Source organism: Mustela nivalis (genome assembly GCF_964662115.1).
Source record: "Mustela nivalis genome assembly, chromosome: 9".
Lineage (NCBI taxonomy): Eukaryota > Metazoa > Chordata > Mammalia > Carnivora > Mustelidae > Mustela > Mustela nivalis.
Window position 1 is genome coordinate 86,966,690 of NC_139028.1, and position 21,939 is coordinate 86,988,628.

General features: G+C 34.6%; 1 protein-coding gene across 5 annotated transcripts in view; it reads left to right on the plus strand.

Moving 5' to 3' along the window:
• METTL15 (methyltransferase 15, mitochondrial 12S rRNA N4-cytidine) overlaps positions 1-21,939 on the plus strand; it is a 251,900-nt gene that overhangs the window by 184,990 nt on the left and 44,971 nt on the right. For 3 of the 5 annotated variants that reach the window (XM_082683258.1, XM_082683257.1, XM_082683261.1), the window contains exon 6: positions 8,351-11,723. The exons of 1 other annotated variant lie outside the window; for it this stretch is intronic. In XM_082683258.1, the coding sequence (XP_082539384.1) occupies positions 8,351-8,796 (446 nt within the window). In that variant the 3' untranslated portion in view covers positions 8,797-11,723. Of the gene's footprint in view, positions 1-8,350; positions 11,724-21,939 lie in introns of those variants that run through there. One more of the 5 variants, XM_082683259.1, reaches the window with a different exon arrangement.

Sequence of the window (21,939 nt, forward strand, 5' to 3'; positions counted from 1 at the left end):
TGTCATATATATTTATCAAGTAAAAGTTATAAAATATACCTTTTATTTTCTTCTTGGGGAGGGATTTAAAGAGTAATGACATTAATGATTTACTGCATCCACAGCTGGTATTTCTTCCTGCTTTTGTTTTTGGTTTTGCTTTTATAAACAATGACTATGTTTATAACTTTAAAGTACAAATGCAGTCATTCTTTAAATCCACCATCTCTTCTTCAGGCACCACTAATTCTGTAGTGTTTAAGAAGAGACCTGAATTAAGTAGGGAATAAGCCATCCAGGTATATGAAGGCAGATTTTCAAGGTACAGGTCAAAGAACCTAGGCAGGACCATGCCATGGTTCAGTTAAGAACCATGTTTCCTGACAGAGCTCAAGGTCAGGAAGGTGAGATCAGAGAAATGGGGGTGGTAGAAAGCAATGCCTGCATATGATATAGACACATTTGGCCAAGGTAAGAACTTCAATTGCTATTTCATGTGATAGGAAGACACCAGAAGTGTTGAACAGTATAATCACATGATCTAATTTTTATATGAAAAGGACTGGTTTGGTGGCTGTGTGGAGAAGGTGGTGATGGCTTGGATTAGGGTGACAGCAGTACAATTGGTGAGAAACTGTGGGGTTCTCAATGCAATTCAGACACAGGGCCATCAAAAATAGCTGATATGAGAGAAAGGAAAGAGTAAGAATATGAGACTGTCTGAAACTTTAAAAATCCTGCAACAACAAACCTGATTTGGAATGTGAGAATGGTGTGACTCTTATGAGGCAAAACTCTTAACAGTGTCCTTGAACAGCTAGGATCAGTCTCTATGTCAGGAATTTTTTCAACATTACTGTGAGAGCTAAGTACCAAACAATGTAAAATTGAGTTGAAATTACAACTCGTTTCCCCATACTGAATTTAATATACATATATTTTTAACTATACATTTTTAATTTTTTTCAGTGTTCCAAAATTCATTGTTTATGTACCACACCCAGTGCTACATGCAGTACATAACTTCCATAATACTGTCAGTCTCACCCAATCCCCCCCCTTCCCCTCCAAAAACCTCAGTTTGTTTCTCAGAGTCCAAAGTCTCTCATGGTTTGTCTTCCCTTCCGATGTCCCCCAGCTCACTTCTCTCCATCTCCCAATCTTCCATGTTATTCCTTATGCTCCACAAATACGGGAAACCCTATGATAACTGACTGTCTCTGCTTGACTTATTTCACTCAGCATAATCTCTTCCAGTCCCATCCATGTTGATACAAAAGTTGGGTATTCATCCTTTCTGATGGAGGCATAAGTACTCCATTGTGTATATGAACCATATCTTCTTTATCCATTCATCTGTTGAAGGGCATCTTGGTTCTTTCCATAGTTTGGCGACTGCAGCCATTGCTGCTATGAACATTGGGGTACAGGTGGCCCTTCTTTTCACTACATCTGTATCTTTGAGGTAAATACCCAGTAGTACAATTGCAGGGTCATAGGGTAGCTCTATTTTTAATTTCTCATTAGCCATTAGGGAGAATCAAATCAAAGCCACATTGAGATACCACCTTACACCAGTTAGAATGGCCAAAATTAACAAGACAGTAAACAACAAATGTTGGAGAGGATGTGGAGAAAGGAGAACCCTCTTACACTGTTGGTGGGAATGCAAGTTGGTGCAGCCACTTTGGAAAATAGTGTGGAGATTCCCTAAGTATACATTTTTTGAAGTGTACTTAGTGTACTTAACTTGAAAACACCTTGCTATTAAATGTCATGTTTTAATTCCTTTTTGTAGTCAGTTTTACTGACATAATTTTGCTATTATATAAAGTATTAAAAGGTTAAAAAAAAAAAACTATTAGGGGGTGCCTGGGTGGTTCAGTCGGTTGAGCGTCTGTCTTCAGCTCAGGTCATGATCCTAAGACCCTGGGATTGAGCCTCACATCGTGTTCCTTGCTCAGCAGGGAGTCCACTTCTCCCTCTCTGTCTGCCCCTCTCCCTTTGTTTGTGCTCTCTTGCTCTCTCTCTTTCTCTCAAAATAAATAAATAAAATCTTAAAAAAAAAAAGTGTTAGGAGGAAAACAGTTCTGCTATTTTGAAGAATTGAGAAAACTTGTGGTTTGGATTTCATAGGTGTTAAGTGAAATAAAACGTTACAGAAAATCTCAACAACATTGTGCACTAATCTTTGTGGAAAAAATTTGAGCTGAAGTCGCTGAAGGTCTTGATGACCATTACATTCTCATGTCTTATTTTATTCTGTAAATGAACTATGCAAAAAAGTTCATCTTGCATGTTGGCTTATTTCAGTTAATAAAGGCTTGCAGTTTTGCATTTCTGGATGTTAAAGTTATTTGCAGATGCTCTGTTGCATGTGCAAATAATTGATTCATTAAGAACATTTGATTCATTAAGAACATTTCCAGCCAGTATCAAATATCATTAAATAAATACAAAAAAATAGTTATATCGAGATAACAAAATTGCTGGCAAATTCGAGAGTTCATTTACCACATTAAAATCATAATTCGGTACCCACATTCACATTTGGCCAAAAAGTAGGACATTTCATGACATTATTTGAAAATTCAGTTGATGATGTTTTCTGTGACTAAAAAAATCCTCTTCATTTAGCCATTCATTGATGTGACTGAACATTATACTCTTCATACATCCATCTAATGATATGAAAGAAACTGTTTGTAATAATGATCCTGGATTTTTATTCACTTATCGATTTATTTTTTTCATTATCTATTTATTATCTTTTCAACAAACATTTACTGAGTGTTTACTATAGTAGTTCTTAATCTTGGCTGCAATCAAAATCCTCTGTGAAGGTTTTTGTAAGTAGTGATTACTGTGTAATAAACCCCTGAAACTGATTCCATAGGTCTGGGCTGGAGCCAGGCATCTTTATTTTTTTCAAAGACTCCACAGATGACTGATCACAAGCTTTTCTGTTAAGTACAAGGGATATGAAGAGTGATCATGAAATAGCTCCCATTCAGAAGTCAAGGTACTGAGACAGACAAATAAACTGGTAATTGCAGTGGAGTGTGACAAGTGCACACCTCTTACCACTTAGAACTCATACATTGGCCTCGTATTGACTAAGTCCACTGGTAGACTTGAAAACACAAAAAAGAGATTTTTCTCTAAGCACCAAATCAAATGAGTCCATGTTTTCTGTCTTACCTACTATGCCTTAATCAAATGAATTAGCCATACAAAATCTGTGACTAAAATCAGGAAGTGGAAGAGTAGAGAGGACCAATTTCTGTCTCTGATAAGAGGATATGGGATATGAGAAAGAGATGGAAGAAGAAAGAAGGGTTGCAAAACAGTGAGCTCCTCAAGGGCAAGGCCCAGGTCTCATTAATATTTTTCTTCCTTTGGCCTAATTTAGAATCCAACAGATATCCCCACATAGTCTCTACTTACCTAGGAGATCTCTGTCCCTTGTTCTCTGACCAGTAACTTACACAAGCAAACCCACTTTTGCTACCTAATAGGCCCATGCCATTTACTGATTATCTTTAAACTTTCTAATTTAGACAAAAACACCTTGCTTAATCCTTGATAGTAGGATTGTCTTTTCTTGTCTTCTTTCCTATCTGTACCATTGCCATTGCCATTTGTTTTTGATTTTTTGCTATTTTAATTTCCATTACTATATGCCATTTAAATTCTTTTGTTTTTTTTTCTTTTTAATTTCATTCTATAAAATCTGCATTGTCTACCTTTCTTCCCATAAATTACAGAAACAAAAGTGCCAGTTTATAAAGGAAGGGTATCCCTAGAAATTGAGCTTATCTAAAATAAGGCAGGAAATGTACTTTTGATCTAAAGAGCAGCATCAAAAAGCTCCTCAGACCACATTGCCCATTGCAGTCCTTTATCATCTTCTGGTCCATGAAGTTGTGACTTGCAGAGCTGATAGGACCACATCTGGAAATTCTATCGAGGAAACCCATTACACAGAGTCCAGATTAGGATTCCCTAAACAAAAAATAAAAAAGCCCCAGAAGAAAAGCTTTTCATGATTTGGAGTTACCCTATTATCTTCAGGACCTTTCTAAATAAAATGGGAAGCACTTATTTTCTTTCTTCATTATATGACATTGGCAAGGTTTACTTAGACCTTATAAAGAAAAAATTGATCACAGTGGTGTTAATATTTCAGCCTATTCATAGGCAGTGTGGATATATTTAAATGAATATTAATGATATAAACATGAAGTTGCATCATGAAATATAAATAAATTCTCAGTTTATATGAAATACTTTGAAATAAAAACAGATCCCCTCAATTCAAACAACTAGCCAGGAATCTCAGTTTCACAGCTAGCTGGCTAAATGAATTATAAACTGTAATTCTGCCACAGGAGGGTGTCATTTTAGCTGGTAAAGAGAAATGCCTACCATACTTTTTTTTTATGTCAAATGAACCAATGCTATTGTTTATGTTAGGATTTACGTGGTGATTTCAGATATTATTTTATTTTAACATTTTCTATTTTCATTATTTTTTTAAAAGACAATCATTAATAATATCAAGCAAATACTATTAAGTTTTCTGCCTTTCTGTTATTTCATTAAATTGGTTAATGTATAGCCAGGTATGGCTAATTTAGTGCTGTTAATAATCACATCCTCAAATGTATATCTTTGAAATGTGATAAAATGCCAAGAATGCTAAGCAATTACCATGTTGATCCATCCATTTAATTTCTGCAAAATTTTAGAGATAATGTTATAAAACAAAATTTTAAAGCATTAAAGCAGAAACGTGCTTCATTATTTGTTGCTTCATGTGCTCCATGGATGTTTATGTCCGATTTTACAAAAAAAAAAAAAAAATGTAAATTGAAATTTATTTTATAATACGTTTATTTCTTTGAGAAAATTAGTGTTGAATTATGCAAGGTTTAAATCATGCAAGTCTTTAGGAATACACCCTTGTTGAAGCACCCTCTAAGTCAACGCTATAAAATATGAAGAGTTGCATATTTGTTTAGCTCTTAGGATGCGGTAGAACACATTTCTCAGTAACCAAAACTCTTTCTGTAAAAGATGGGGAGATTGATTAGCAAATTAGCTTTGACTTGACGTTTTGTTTCTGAGAGACCTGCTTGTTAGTCGATAAATTGTCTAACATCTAACATTTTCGAGCCTTCCAGCAAAGCAGTTTTTGTGGATGAAAGAGTGAGCCCATACCATGGATTTGGTTAACTTAAGACAGCCAGGTTCTCAGCTCTCTGGTACAAGTAAGATATTACTTCTTTCATTTCTGATCCAGGTTCTCTAAGAAGATTAATCAAATTTGTCTTAATGTACTACTGGACCTAAAGGTTACTAAAATGTGAACTAAGGTATCAGCCTTGTATAATTTACTTTCTAAGAAGCATGCCAGTGAGACTCAAGAGCCAGGATTGCAGCCATACTCCCTGATCTTCATCCATAGGATATCTGGACCACAAGGATTACATCTCTATGGGATAATATTCTTTAGGAACAAAAATTTTAAGACATGATTAATCAAAAAAAAAAGAAAATTCCTGTATAAGTTAATTGAACATTAATATCATATTTGTATGCCAATGGAGTAAGTCTAAGGAAAATTATATTTATTAATTTATTTAAAAATCAACATTTTTTGTTCATCCCTATTCTTGAAAACTAGGTAAAGCTTGTCTGTTTTGATGTGCATATTTTAAAATGTAAATAGTATCATACATGCATCATTCTGTAATCTTCTTTTACGTATTCTAGCTCCATTGATATATATTCTACATATTCTAGATACATGATTTGCAATTTATTCTCCATTCTTTTGCTTGTCTTTTCACTTTCTTGATGGTGTCCTTTGAATAACAAAATTAATTTTGATGAAGTACAATTCTTTTTTATTGCTCGTGATTTGAGTGTCCTAGCTAAGACTTTTTTGCTAAATTCAAAGTCATTAATTTTTATCCCTGTGTTTTCTTTCTAAGACAGAATTCTTTCTAATAATTTTATAGTGTTCTTTCATTTATGTCTTTGATCCATTTTTGAGTTCATTTTTCTGTGTGATTTAAGGGTCCAACTCCATTTTTTAGCATATGACTATCCATCTAGTCCTATTTGTTCAGTTGACCATACTTTCCCTGTTGAATGGCTTTGACACAACTGTCAAAAATCAGTTGCTCAGGGGTGCCAGGATGGCTCAGTGGGTTGAGCCTCTGCCTTCGGCTTGGGTCGTGATCTCGGGGTCCTGGGATCGGGCTCCGCATTGGACTCTCTGCTCAGTGGGGAGCCTGCTTCCCCTTCTCTCTCTGCCTGCCTCTCTGTCTACTTGTGATCTCTCTCTCTGTGAAATTACTAAGGGAAATAAAAAAAAAAAAATCAGTTGCTCATAGACTTATGGGTTTATTTCTGGGCTTTTAGTTATATTCCATTTATCTCTGGGTCAGTTGTTAATCCAGCACCACACTGTCTCAATTACCATTGCTTTTTAGAAAGTTTTGAAATTCTTAAGTGTGAATCTTCCTTCTTCATTCTCTTCCCCTCACCGCCTCTCCCCGACCCAGGATCATTTGGCTGCTCTGAGTTTCTTACAAATCCATGAAATTTTTGAATTAGCTTGTTGATTTGTATAAAAAAGTCAGCTGGGGTCTGATAGATATTGCAATTTGGAGAAGTATTGCCATCTTAAATAATGTAAAAAAATAAAAAAACACTGTTTGTAGCTTCCATAATGTAAGGTTTACCTTTTGTTAGCTTTATTCCTAAGTACTTGACTCTTTGATGACATTGTGAATCAAATTTTCTTTAATTTCTTTTTTGGGTTGTTAATTATTAAGGATAGAAACACAACTAATTTTTGTATGTTAATTTTATATACTGCTGCTTTTTCTCAATTTATTTGTTCTCATAGGGTTTGTGTAAATGTGTTCGTGTATATGTAATCCTTAGTGTTTTCTTTATATAAGATCCTGTCCTCTGTAAACAGAGATAATTTTACTTCTTCCTGTCCTCTGTAAACAGAGATTTATTTATTTCAAATATTATCAGTAATGCCTTTTAGTTTAGTTTTTTTTTTTTCTTGTCTAATCAGACAATTGTTCAGACTAGAACTTTCAGTATTGTGTTGAATAGAAGCGGTGAAAAGAAATATCCTTGTCTTGTTCATGATCTTTGAGGAAAAGTTTTCAGTCTTTCATCTTTAAGTATAATATTAGCTTTGGGTTCTCATATATGGGCTTCATTATGTTGAGGTACTTTCCTTCTTTTTTTTTTGTTTCTTTTCTTTTTTTAAAAAAATTTTTTATTTTTTATAAACATATATTTTTATCCCCAGGGGTACAGGTCTGTGAATCACCAGGTTTACACACTTCACAGCACTCACCAAAGCACATACCCTCCCCAATGTCCATAATCCCACCCCCCTTCTCCCAACCTCCCTGCCCCCAGCAACCCTCACTTTGTTTTGTGAGATTAAGAGTCACTTATGGTTTGTCACCCTCCCAATCCCATCTTGTTTCATTTATTCTTCTCCTACCCACTTAAGCCCTCATGTTGCATCACCACTTCCTCATATCAGGGAGATCATATGATAGTTGTCTTTCTCAGCTTGACTTATTTTGCTAAGCATGATACGCTCTAGTTCCATCCATGTTGTCGCAAATGGCAAGATTTCATTTCTTTTGATGGCTGCATAGTATTCCACTGTGTATATTCCTTTAGCATTTCTTGAATGCAGACATATTAGCAATGAATTCTCTCATGTTTTATTTATTTGAAAATGTCTTTGAACCTTTAATTCTGAAAAATAGTTTTAGATAGCCCTCTTGGAAAACAGTTTGGTTTTTTTTTTTTCTCAACACTTTGAATATTATTCCAGTATCTTATAGATTCCATTGTCCTCATGAGAAAATAACTGTTAATCCTATTTTTGGTCACCTTTATGTAATATATTTCTTTATTGTATTCAAGATTTTTCTGTTTACCTTTAGCTTGTAGTAGTTTGATTATGATCTACTTAGATACAGTTTTCTTTATTATATTTGTAGTTCACTGAACTTCTTATATTAGTGAGTTAATATTTTTCACCTAAGTTGGGAAGTTTTTTAATTGTTATATTTTCAAATATTTGTCTGACTCCTTCTCTACTCCAGTTACTCTTAAGAGTTACAAAAGCTGTTTTTGACACAATAGTTTATATCTTGATAGAGTGCTTAGAAATAAAATGGAAGAATGGATGAAATGCCAAATTTTCTAATGAAATGTGGTTTCTTAACTCTATGCACACACAACCCGGTAGATTTACAGTGGAAAATATTAATTTTTCCTATCCTCTTTTCCTCTTTACATAATCTATTCATAGGTGCATTTCCTCCCTCTGCTGTTTTTGCACGGAAAGACTTGCTACAACGATCTACCCATATTGCTACCAAGACTTTCCAAGCTTTTCGAATATTTGTGAACAATGAGCTCAATGAACTTTACATAGGATTGAAGACAGCTCAGAAGTTTCTGAGACCCGGTGGCCGCCTTGTTGCCCTCTCCTTCCATTCATTAGAGGATCGCATAGTCAAACGATTTCTGCTTGGGATAAGCATGACAGAAAGGTTTAACTTAAGTGCTAGACAGAAGGTGATACAAGCATCACAGCTGGGGTCAGGTCATGAAAACAAGGAAGGAGGCTTGATAGGCAGGGCCCCTTTAATGTGGGAATTGATACACAAGAAAGTACTTACTCCAGAAGATCAGGATGTACAGGAGAACCCCAGAGCACGCTCAGCCAAGCTTAGAGCAGCTATCAAATTATGAGAAAGTTTTCATCATTTGATCCTTCAAGTTTTTCCTTCACAGTTTCTCTCCCTCTTTTTAATGTGGTATTACTGAACAACTTCATATAAGAAAGTATGAGATATATATATAGAAAGAGTTGTACTACATGATGTGGAAATTAAGGGTATTTACCATTATTTTCCTTGGAAAGAAAATGTCAGAAATGTTAGCATGACACAGAAAGTTCAACTAAAGGAGCATCAGCATCTCAAAACTGGAATTATATTTAACTTTCGAAATGCAGTCCTTTCTCTAATCAAGAAATTTTTTTAAAAAGAGGAAGAGTATTATGTGTGTATATCTAAATATGTAAATTCAAGCTGTCAAAAGATTATAATTGTATCTGCATGCTTTAAATTCTGAATTTAGATATTCAGATTTGCAACAGACTTTCTGTTGATCAAATAATTAGTAATGATCATGGAAGGAATTTTAATTTCTGTTTAAGAATAATTATGTAGTACTATAGTCCTCTTAAATATAGGAGTTATGCAAATTTTAAATTTTCAAATATTTTTAAGATGCATCATACTGTTAAATGTCAATTTTGATTTTATAATATTCATTGTTTTAAAAGGATTTTACAATATGATATATACCATTTTTTCACATTGCAATGTAAAAATGAAGAATTGCTTTAATAGCTCTCATGGTGAATATTTCATGAACATATATTTAAAGTCAATTACGTTTATATTAATAATATCCCAGAATGCCTTTGACACATAATAAAATCTATTATCATTTGAATCCTGCATTTTTAATTGAGATATTCAAAAATAATTCAACCAAGTCTATTTGAAATAGAGAAGTATATGATATATTAAAAATATTAAAATGAATGTGCTCCTAATGTTTTTACTTACCCAGTAGTAACTGTAATAGTAAAATGTTTATTTAGGAGATATTCACTTGGTAAGCGATTCTTTAACATATTAATGAGATTGATTCATGATTCATATATCAACTTTTTATATGTAAATATGCATTTCTAATTTTTTAGTTATTCAACAAGTACTAACTAGTCAGAGAAACAAAGGTCAATAAAATATACATACCTCACAGTACCAGTCCTATGGAGTATATAATCTAGTGGAGAAGAGTAATGGTAGTTAAATAATCACAAAAATCAATATAAAATTAACATCATGGTAAAAGCTACAAAGAAGCAGTACGAGGTACTGCAAGAACATCGAGTAGGAATTTAACTTACTGAAGGAAACTGGATCTGACCTGGATTATGCTTGAATTATGACTTGAATAATTAATAATAGATTTAATTAGTCAAAGGGTATATTGCCATGTTGATTAAAGGTTTGTTGATAAAGGATTGTTTTCTTAAGTGATTATCCCTAAAATCATATTATACTATTAATATGCTTAGTAAACTATTCAAATATAGGAAAAATTCATCTCCTTAATTATGGTGACAGATTATGAATTGGTGAGTACAAGTGAATAAAATATCAACATAAGTATGGGCAAAGGATAAGAATTAAATACTTGAATTCACCTTAGATTTATCTCTGTAATATTTAATTCAAGTTCTCAAGCTTGTTTGTAACTTTATAGGCTTTATTCAAATCTGAGCACTTCTGCAGTAGAATTAATTTCTAATTGTGCAGAACTAGAAAATAGTCTAGGGAGCAGTATCCTCAAATTAGAAAAAAAATAAAATGAACGTACCTAGGTTGCTTCACTGAATCTTTCTGGAAAAAAAAGTTTTTCTCTAGTATATGAGTTATATTTGTGAATGAGAAAGAGTCCCAAAGGTACATTCCCATCCAAGTATCTGTTTAGAAAATAAGAGATCACGCTCTTATACACTCTTATATTCAGCAATGATTTAACCTATTTCATCTGTCATTTTTGGATCCTGTATAGTATGGGGATTTTTTTCTTTAATGTTAAATGGAAAGTAACTGCACTGCGTTGAGTAGTATTGCCGCCCCTCCAAAAAAAATTTCATGTTCTTCTCAGAAGTTATCTGGCAGTATGATCACTACAGTTGTAAGTCGTTCAGCTGAAGTCATACTAGAGCAGAGCAGGTCCTTAATCCAATATATGTGGTGTCCTTATAAGACGAGAAGAGAGGGGTTCCTGGGTGCCTCAGTTGGTTAAGCATCTGCCTTTGGCTCAGGACATGATCCTGGAGCCCCAGGATAGAGCCCCGCATTGGGCTTCCCACTCACTGGGGAGTCTATTTCTCCCTGACTGTCCTCCCTCTTGTGCTTTCTGTCTCTTACCTTCTCTCTCCCTTGAATAAATAAATAAAAGCTTAAAGAAAGAAAAAAAAAGAAGAAGAAATAGAAGAAGAAAAGAGAAACAGAGATGCCAGGAAGAATAGCACATGAAAATAAAAGCAGACATTAGAATGATATATCAACAAGCCAGGGGACACCATGGATTACTGGCAGCCATTAGAAGCTAGGAGAGAAGCATGGAAGAGATTCTCCTACAGTCTTACGTAGGAACCAACAACTTCGCTGATGCATAGATTTCAGACCTTCCAACTCCGGAACAATGACAGAATACATCTCTATTGTTGAAAGCCACCCAGTGTGTGGTAATTTGTTACAGCAGCCCTGGGAACCTAATACCATGATAGAAAAAAATTTTGATTATGCATGAAAAAATCCTTTCTTCAATAAAAGCAAAATTGTTTTAAAATGTTGTAATGTAAAAATATAGGAGTTATTTTCTGTAATTAGGCTGTTTACTGCAATCATTCTTGACTGCTTCTTAGTCTTTGCTGTAGAATGTATAATAAAATAATGTATGAATTTTAAATGCTTAATGCTGGAAAATGTTTTTGTCAATCCAAACAATACATACAGAAAATAAACACTTGTTATTAAAATGAATGTGTATTTCTTTTCCAATAAAATATAATGAATATAAAACAAGCAGTTGTTTTACATTTCTGAAGTTCTTATTGACTGCCTTCTACCAGTCATTTTAATATAGCATCAATACCATCAATACCATAAAAATTTAATTAAGAAATTAAATTTTATAACTTTTATGAGTTGATACTTTTATATATTCATTTCGTTTTAAGCATTGTTTATTACTATATAATATTTGGACTTTGTAGGGTCTTTTGAGAGGCATGAATTTTATCTGTATTTCTTTTCTATTTCATGTAATATATGGTATATGCTTTGGGCTCAAAGTCATTTGTATTGAATTATTTATTATGTTACAACCAATATTTTTAAAAAGAATACATTATGTTTATGTAGGTTTTTTAAATCCAAATATTTGAAAATCGTATTTTCCTTGGTCTTGTAGAGTATTACATACTTCACAGGTTTATCAGATTATTTTTTCTGATTTTTGTTTTTAAATAAGTAGAAATAATGATGAGTCTACACTACAGATTTCTAAAAAAGCAATTTTCATTTCAGATCTCTCATTCAAAAAAATGAGATAGCTCTTTAAAAAAGAAATTTATTTGTCAGAGAGAGATTGAGAGAGTGCATACAAGCAGGAGGAGTGGCAGGGAGAGGGAGAAGCTGACTCCCCACTGAGCAAGAAGCCCAAGGCAGGACTTAATCCCAGGACAGATGCTTAACAGACTGAGCCACCCGGGCATTCCAAAATGTGAGATAATTCTTAATGGAACATTCAAAATGTACAATAAATAAAAAATATTTTATCCACACTTTTAGTTCGTTAAAAAATATGTCTATATTCATTATATAGCATATATTTAAAGCTGACTGTTTTGGTGGGGAAGAGGTCCTGGCTGGCTCAGTTGGAAGGGCATGCAACTCTTGATCTTGGGGGTCATGAGTTTGAGCACCCTGTTGGGTGTACAGATTACTTATATAAATAAACTTTTCTTTTTTTAAGAAGAAATCAAAAACACTTCTCACTTCTCTCCTTTTTTATACTATATTATCCATTAAATTTTATACTATATTATCCATTTTATACTATATTATCCATGATACTATACTATATTATCCATTAAATTAATAAATTTCCTCAATTTAAGGTGATTGACATTTTTAACTTTTTAAATTGAAGTATAGTTAACATTGTTGTTTTCAGTTTTGCACGCTTGTGATTCCACAATTCTGTACATTACACTACACTCACCACAGTAAGTGTAGTTACTATCACCTTACACCAGTATTATAATATTATGGACTATATTCCCTACACTGTACTTTTCATTCCTGTGGCTTTTTTATTTTGTAACTGTAGTCTGTACCTATTTTTTTTTAAAGATTTTATTTATTTATTTGACAGAGAGAAATCACAAGTAGACTGAGAGGCAGGCAGAGAGAGAGAGAGGGAAGCAGGCCCCCTGCTGAGCAGAGAGCCCGATGCGGGACTCGATCCCAAGACCCTGAGATCATGACCTGAGCCGAAGGCAGCAGCTTAACCCACTGAGCCACCCAGGCGCCCCTAGTCTGTACCTATTAATCTCCTTTACCTAACTCACCCATCCTGTTAATCCCTTACCCTCTGGAAATCACTCAGTTTTTTCTCTGTATTTATGATTTTGTTTCTGGGTTGATTTTTGTCTTATTTTGTTTTGGATTATTTGTGTCGGTATGGAATTGTAGTAAATTCTTTATATATTTGGGGTATAAATCTTTTACTGGATATTCTTTTTATTTATTTTTTTTAAGGATTTTATTTATTTATTTGACAGAGATCACAAGTAGGCAGAGAGGCAGGCAGAGAGAGGACGAAGCGGACTCCCTACGGAGCAGAGCGTCCTATGTAGGGCTCAACCCCAGGACCTGAGCCTAAGGCAGAGGCTTTAATCCACTGAGCCACCCAGGTGCCCCGGATATTCTTTTTATTTTTTAAAAATTGTATATTTTAGATTTATTTGGAGCCATTTGCCCATGTTTATAGAGTATCTAGTTTAACAGTTCCTCTCAGTGAGACCCTGGCCTAAACATATTTGCTTTGCTTATATAGTAAAAGAATAACATTAAAAATGAAGCATTTGATTTGTTCTTCTTGTTTTTAAACTCCCTTTCCCTTTCTCTGTTCACATTGTATGTGAATTTCTTATACCAGCTGAGGTGGCTTTATGTTTCCGATTCACTGTAGAAAAAGAAATATGAGGCAATATTAGCATGTAATCTCACAAACTAAGACCTACCTGTTAGAATCTTTGTAATGGATAAGAATTAACTAAAATTGCTTATGGTCAAAATTGTGTAATTATTTTAATTAAGCTACTTTTCTATTGAGTTTTTGTGATTGCTGTATCATTCTAATAGATTAGTTGTGTGTATGCAACATTCTATAATAGAAAGGGGTAAGTATTAAAGAATAAAAATTTTTTTGAAGTGCCTCATAAATATAAATTTAGTGATAGAAATCTTGATCAGAGATATATTTTTCTCAGAACCACAATGCCATATGTTCCATGTTGAATGAAGCATGGTTTGTAAAAAAATCAGCATCATATTCTAAAGAGGCTGGATTGTATAACAAGCATAACTATTTTTATATTATTTTCTCAAATTTCATCTGTTTATAGCTACTATCTCCAACTAATGTTTGGTAACACACAGCATGATCTGCAGAAATACTAAGAGAAAGTTTAAATATAAATTATTTTTTATAAGTCTGGTTATAGCATAAATTTCCCAAACCATTAAAAAATTCAATAGAATTAATTATTTAAGATTCAGTGGTGATAGTTCATAATTCCTGTTACTTAGATGGACCTTAAAATTTTTCACAGACTCTTTGGGCAGCCTCATTCTTTTCTTATATAATCTACCACAATTGTTAGACTATAAAATAAAGAAATAAAATTTAATGCTCTGATATTCAAAGTAGAAGGTTGCCTCTTTGGTAATGTCATATCTCCTTAAGCCGTTCTTTACCTTAAATACTGAACAAGTTTTCTACCATTATTAGCTTATGCCCTATTAAAATACATCATTGCCTTGGCACTAAAATGCAAAGGTAAAATCAAACAATAAGATAGGCTCCATTTCTCATTCTTGAATAATTGCTTCTGTCCATTAAACTCCATCCTTATGCTTTGGACAATATACTTGTCTGCCTTGCACAGGGTGAAAATTTGCATTATTAAACTACCAAAGAGTATGATTCCTTATTCTTGCACAAGGGAAAATGTTATCATCCAACTCTTATAGGTGCTATATTGAGGAGGAGGCTGTATAACTTTGTAAATTACATCATTGGCTTTGGACTCAAAAACATGTTTGAATTCCAGGTCTGTATATATTAGTAGGATATATAAACTTGGGCATGCTCTTTAATCTCTTGAATCCTCATTTATTTCACTTTAAGATGAGGATAATACTGGTATTTTCTCATCAGGTTGCTATGAATCAAATAGAAAATAATAAATATTTATGAGTTAACTGAAAGTTGTAATTACCAAAATATAACTTAATTTCTGGATATCATGATAAGGATATGTATGCTTTATTCGTGGTAATTTTAAGCTCAGCCTCTGCATTACTAGCAGCAGTTGTGACTGGGTTATGGTCAGCTTTATTATTTGGAAAATTTATCCCCATATATTATTTATTTAATACCCTTAGTGTTTGGGATATATTGACATGGTATATAAAACACAGTTATTGCTCTTTCGGAGCTCCCACCTATAAGAACGCAAAATGGAGGAAATAAAGAACCAGTTGCTAAAGTTATTTGATCTTCATTTATGTTGGAGAAAGTATTTGTCCTCCTATGCTTCCATATCAGTGAGTAACCAGTCTACATGGTCCTTAAATTAAGATTCTTTTGAGGGGGGAAAGGAAACCAGTACTTTGTGAAATAAGAGATAGAAGATTGCTATCGAAATATAAAAGAGTTTCTTACTTCTGCATGTTAAAGTCAATAAGAAGGACTAAATATGTGTGTTACAGATGTTAAAGGGAAAATAACTAGAGAAAGGTAAGGAACTGTTTATACGAAGAATGAGTTGATGACCTTTTTTACAGCACCATAGAAACAGATACTACAGAACTGAATCTTTGTAATTCCCACCTCCTTATCTTTATCTTGGCACTTATAAATCTCATCCTTTATCTCATTTTGTACTCCTACATCTCAGTGGAGAGATTAAACTTGCTCCTTTTCTACTTTATCTGGGACTTAGATCAACTAATTTGCTTATCCCTCCAGTCTTTAATCTGTTCCCGCTAGTATCTTTCCTTCAGTCTGTAAACATACTCAAAAGTGCCCTAGGCTAAAAGCAAACAAGGACTTGGGTGTCCTGGGATCAAACCTGTTGGGTGAGCCCATGTCGGGCTCACTGCTCAGCCAGAAGCCTGCTTCTCCTTCTCCTTCTGTCTACTGCTCCCTCCGCTGTCCTCTCTCTATCAAATAAATAAACGAAATCTTAAAAAAAAAAAAAAAAAGTCAAACAAGGGCTAAAATCTCTCCCTGACTCTGTTTTCCTTACCAAAATAATGCACGCATCATTCTGTTTTGATTCATTACTTGCCGCCTTAAAGTCTATGCTACCTCCCAATTCTTCACCTTTCATTTTTCCAATCCATAGCTGTCTATATTAACCATTCTCTTAAGGATTACTGGTGGTGTCAATTTTTTTTAATGGAACATTTCACAAATTTACATGTCATCCTTACACAGGAGCCATGGTTATCTCATCTGTATCATTTCAATGTTAGTGTATGTGTTGCTGAAGTAAGCACAATGATGACCAGACTCAATATCCTAATCTCCCTTTTGACTTACTTTGTCTCTGTAGTGTTTGAAAATATTGATCTGTGCTTCCATAAAAACCTGTTCTCCATGGCATTCTCCAAAATCACTCCTTCTATAGCCTTATTTCTCTAACACTCTGATTCCTTCACTAGATAGATTCTCTTCCTCTGCCCCATCAAGCCAGACCATGTCTCATGGGATTTATTCTCATGGTGTAGGTAGTCTGAATGAATGACTACATTTATTGAAGTCAGTACTATGAAATCACATCATGATCATCTGTGGAACAGATGAGAGTTGGGTATCTTGCCAAGATAACAGTGGGAGGAACAGAGATTGGAGTCTTCCTGGATGTTAAAATTGACATCAGAATTTTTACTAATCAGGACTTCAGGTTTGGTAATGGCAGACAATAACTTAGAACAACCATCTCACTAAGAATAATTAGAAAATCTAGAAAAAGTGCTCTTGTTTTTATTTATTTATTTATTTATTTATTTTAATTTTTAATTTTTTTATTTTTTATAAACATATAATATATTTTTAGCCCCAGGGGTACAGGTCTGTGAATCGCCAGGTTTACACACTTCACAGCAATCACCAAAGCACATACCCTCCCCAATGTCCATAACCCCACCCCCCTTCTCCCAACTCCCCTCCCTCCAGCAACGCTCAGTTTGTTTTGTGAGATTAAGAGTCACTTATGGTTTGTCTCCCTCCCAATCCCATCTTGTTTCATTTATTCTTCTCCTACGAAGATGTGGTGTATATACACAATGGAATACTATGCAGCCATCAAAAGAAATGAAATCTTGCCATTTGCAATAACGTGGATGGAACTAGAGCGTATCTTGTTTTTATTTTTAAATAAGATACCTATTTGAAAACACGAGAAAGCTAGCAAGACAGTGAAAAATATCTGGGAGGAGAAGGAAACTCAAAGAGTTTACCCCAGAATTTGTAACTTCCAGTTGCCAATTCCAGAAGAGGCAGCTGAGAAAGGGAACAGAACATTTGACAGTCTTAGGAGGAGTGCAGGTGAACTTGAATCGAATTGGATCTTGATTAAGAACTAAAACTCAGTTTCAAGTCATCTTAGTCCTCGAAATTGGATTAAATCAATCCTAGATGCTAGACTTCTTAAATTTGACCAAAGCAATTTTAAATACTCTGAGGGTGGGGGGGAATCTTGCACACAAATCACTTTTGTAATTTTTCTTATTCAGTGTCCATTACTGAACCAGAAAATAACCAGTCATGAAGAGACAAGGCATGACTTTTTACAAAAGGCTTTATTTATGTATTTCACAGAAAGTACAAGCACAGGGAGTGGTAATGAAAGTGGTACTTTCACAGAAAGTACAAGCACAGGGAGAGGGAGCAGCAGGCTCCCACTGAGCAGAGAGCCCAGAATGGGCCTTGACCCAGAACGCTGGAATTATGACCTGAGGCGAAGGCAGACAGTTAACCAACTGAGCCACCTAGGTGCCCCAACAAGGGATGATTTTTAAAAGAGGAAGAAAAATACAGATAATTTAAAAGTATTCATGGGATATGCAGACAAATGCTATCAATATGCTGAAGGAAATAAAAAATTACTGAAAATATACACCTTAAAGATGTAGTTCTCAAACTTAAGAACTCAGTTGATTAACTGAAAAGAGCAGATAATACCCAGCTAAAGATAAGTCATGAACTGGAAGGTATTTCAGAAGGAAATATCCAGAATAATGCAGAGAGAGACAAAAGATAGAAAATACAAAAACTGTGACACAGGAGTTACAATAAATGTCTAATTCATGTGTAACTGGAATCCCAAAAGGAGAAAAGAGGAAGACAAAAAAAAAAAAAAAAAAAGGAGTAGAAGTCATTTGAAGAGAGAAAGGCTGAGAATATTCCAAAACTGATAAAAGACATTAAACTACAGGTTCAGTAAACCTCAAAAATGTACTAGGAACAGAATCTTAGAACCTGTTGGGAACCAAAATCAAAGGCAGAAGGCATTCTCTAGGAATATGGCTCATTTGAGCTATTCTTGGAGAACGGTAACTATTTAATGATTAAATAAAGCAAACCAAGATATGAAAAACAAAATTTAAAAAATCAACAGAAAATTTTGGTGCAGGACACTGTGATAAGCTTGGATAAGCTTGCTTGTATCTTTGTAAATGCAGATCTAAGAACAAACAAGCATGGTTATGGCTGCAGAACAGAAAACAAGCTTAAGTCTTGAAAATGTAAAATTAACAGAACTCACCAAATTTATGAGGTTAAGAGGTCATTTTATAGGGAAGTATTAGTGCACCGATTTCTTTATTTTTAAAGCAAGGAGTCAATACTTTCAAAATTTGAAACAGTTTCATTTTATTTTTTTATAATTTTTTATTTTTTAAAAATTTCTTTTCAGTGTACCAGAATTCATTGTTTATGCACCACACCCAGTGCTCCATGCAATACGTGCCCTCCATAATACCCACCAGATTCACCCAACTTCCCGCCCTCCACCCCTTCAAAACCCTCAGATTGTTTTTCAGAGTCCATAGTCTCTCATGGTTCATCTCCCCCTCCTATTTCCCCCAACTCCCTTCTCCTCTCCATCTCCCCATGTCCTCCGTGTTATTTCTTATGCTCCACAAATACGTGAAACTATATGATAATTGACACTCTCTGCTTGACTTTTAAAAATATTCCAACCTCAAGGGTTCCTGGGTAGCTCAGTCAGTTAAGCATCTAGCTTCAGCTCGGGTCATGATCTCAAGGCCTGGCATCAAGCTCCATGCTCAGTGGGCAATCTATTTCTCGCTCCCCCCACCCCCGCCTCTCCCCCTGCTTGTGCTCTTTCTCTCTCTTTCAAATAAACAAAATCTTAAAAAAAAAATCCCAATCTTTTTATACATTTCATAATTGTAATTAAGGGGTTCTGTTGTAGTTAAAAAAAAAAAAAAAGATTCAACAGTTCTTTGCTATAATTTCTTTTCATTTAAAATCAAGTAAAATGAAATGTTCTGTTTTTATTTAAAAATGAGATTCATCAAGAGTGCCTGGATGCTGCAGTCCATGCTGACTCTCCGTTTCAGCTCAGGTCATGATCTCAAGGTTTGGAGATCAGCCCCGCATTGAGCTCTCTGCTCTGTGTGGAGTCTGCTTGGGAATTCTCTCTCTCCTTCTGCCTCTGTCCCTACTCTCTCTCCATCTCTCTAATATAAATCATAAAAAAAAAATAAGATAAATCTTTAGATGTGTCCTTTTTGTAAAAGATATTTTGCTGATCTATTTACTCTTAGTGATATATGAAAGATACTCTTTGTTAATGATGTTAAATTCTGGGTGGAAGAGTTTGGGTGTTTATTCATTCTGTGTTCACCTAGCTCAATGTGACTCTTTATAATAAGCACATATCCATTTTATAAAAACAACCTAGTTGATATTATTAGTAGTATTATTTTTAAAGAGCACAGGTTTTGAAATCTGATGGACCTGTGTATAAATCCTGGCTCTGATGCTAAATAGCAGTGTAGCCTTAAAAAATTTACTTAATCTCTGAAACTCACTTTTCTCACTGAAAACTGAAGTGGTTTTTTCAGGTGATTATATTAAATGTAAATATGTATATATAACACTTAATCCACTTATGGCCAAAGCAATCAATATTTATCTTTTTATTTTCATTTGTTGAGTTCTGGCTGTTTTGCCAGTAAGCTAAAATAAACAAACTCATCTCTTTGCTTACTGGCCTGTAAAGTAATGGGATTTGTATGAGATATTCCAGCATACTGTCTACCTCTTCTAGAGCTGACTCTCATCTACATGGTTACTTTGCAATCTGTTGTGTTATTCCATCACCACCTCCCCTTCCCAAATTTCTTGCTGTGTTCTTGTCACAGTTGATTAGGCCAGGGGAGGACTTCGATGCAAACTAGATTAATCCTAGCTGCAAATGACTGTTCCAATCTAGATTGGAATAATGCATTATTTTCTTAAAATTTTTTATTTAATTGAGAAAGGAAACTCTTAGTTTCTCTTCAGTGTCTGAAAGATATAAAGCTGTACTCTTTTTTATTATGTTCAATTAGCTGACTTATAATACATCATTAGCTTTTGACATACTGTTCAACAATTCATTACTTACATATGACACCCAGTACCCATCACCACATGTGCCCTCCTTAATATTCATCACCCTGTTACCCCATCTGCCTATGTTCCTCCCTTCAGTAACCCTCATTTTGTTTCCTAAAGTCCAAAGTCTTTCATGATTTTTCTCCCTCTCTGATTTCTTACCATTCAATTTTCCCTCCCTTCCCCTGTAGTCCTCTGTCCTATTCCTTATGTTCCACATAGGAGTGAAACCATATGATAACTGTCTTTATCTGCTTATTTCACTTCACATAATTCCCTCCAGTTCCATCCATGTTGATACAAATGGTGGGTATTCAACCTTTCTGATGGCTGAGTAATATTCGACTGTATATATGTACCACATCTTTTTTATCCATTCATATGTTGAAGGGCATCTCGGTTCCTTAGACAGTTTGGCTGTTGTGGACATTGCTGCTATGAACATTGGGGTGCATGTGCCCCTTCTTTTCACTACACCTGTATCTTTGGGGTAAATACTGGTAGTGCAATTGTTGGGTTATAGGGTAGCTCTATGTTTAAAATCTTGAGGAAACTCCATACTGTTTTCCAGAGTGGCTATACCAGCTTGCATTCCCACCAACAGAGTAAGAGGAGCTCTTTCTCCACATCCTCACCAACACTTGTTCCCTGTTTTGTCAATTTTTGCCATTCTAACTGGTGTAAGGCGGTATCTCATGGGTTTAATTTGTATTTTCCTGATGGCTAGTGATGTTGAGCATTTTTTTCATGTGTCTGTTAGCCATGTATGTCTTCTTTGGAGAAGGGACTATTCATGTGTTCTGCCCATTTCTTGACTGGATTATTTGTTTTTTGGGTCTTGGGCTGTAGAGGTTCTTTATAGATCTTGGATACTAGTCCTTTATCCATAATGTCATTTGCAAATAACTTCTTCCATTCCGTGGGTTGCCTCTTAACTTTGTTGACTGTTTCTTTTGCTCTGCAAAAGCTTTTTATCTTGATGAAGTCCCAAAAGTTCATTTTTGCTTTTGTTTCCCTTGCCTTCAGAGACATATCTTGAAAGAAGTCGCTGTAGCCAATGTTAGAGGTTACTTCCTACATTCTCTAGGGTTTGCATGAGTTCCTTCTCAGATTTAGATCTTTCATCCATTTTGAGTTTATCTTTGTGTATGATGTAAGAGAATGGTCCAGCTTCATTCTTCTGCATGGTTCTGCTTCATTCTTCTGAATGTCCAGAATTGGACATTCTGCATGTCCAATTTTCCCAGCACCATTTATTGAAGAGACAATGTCTTTTTTCCATTGGCTATTCTTTCCTGATTTGTTGAAAATTAG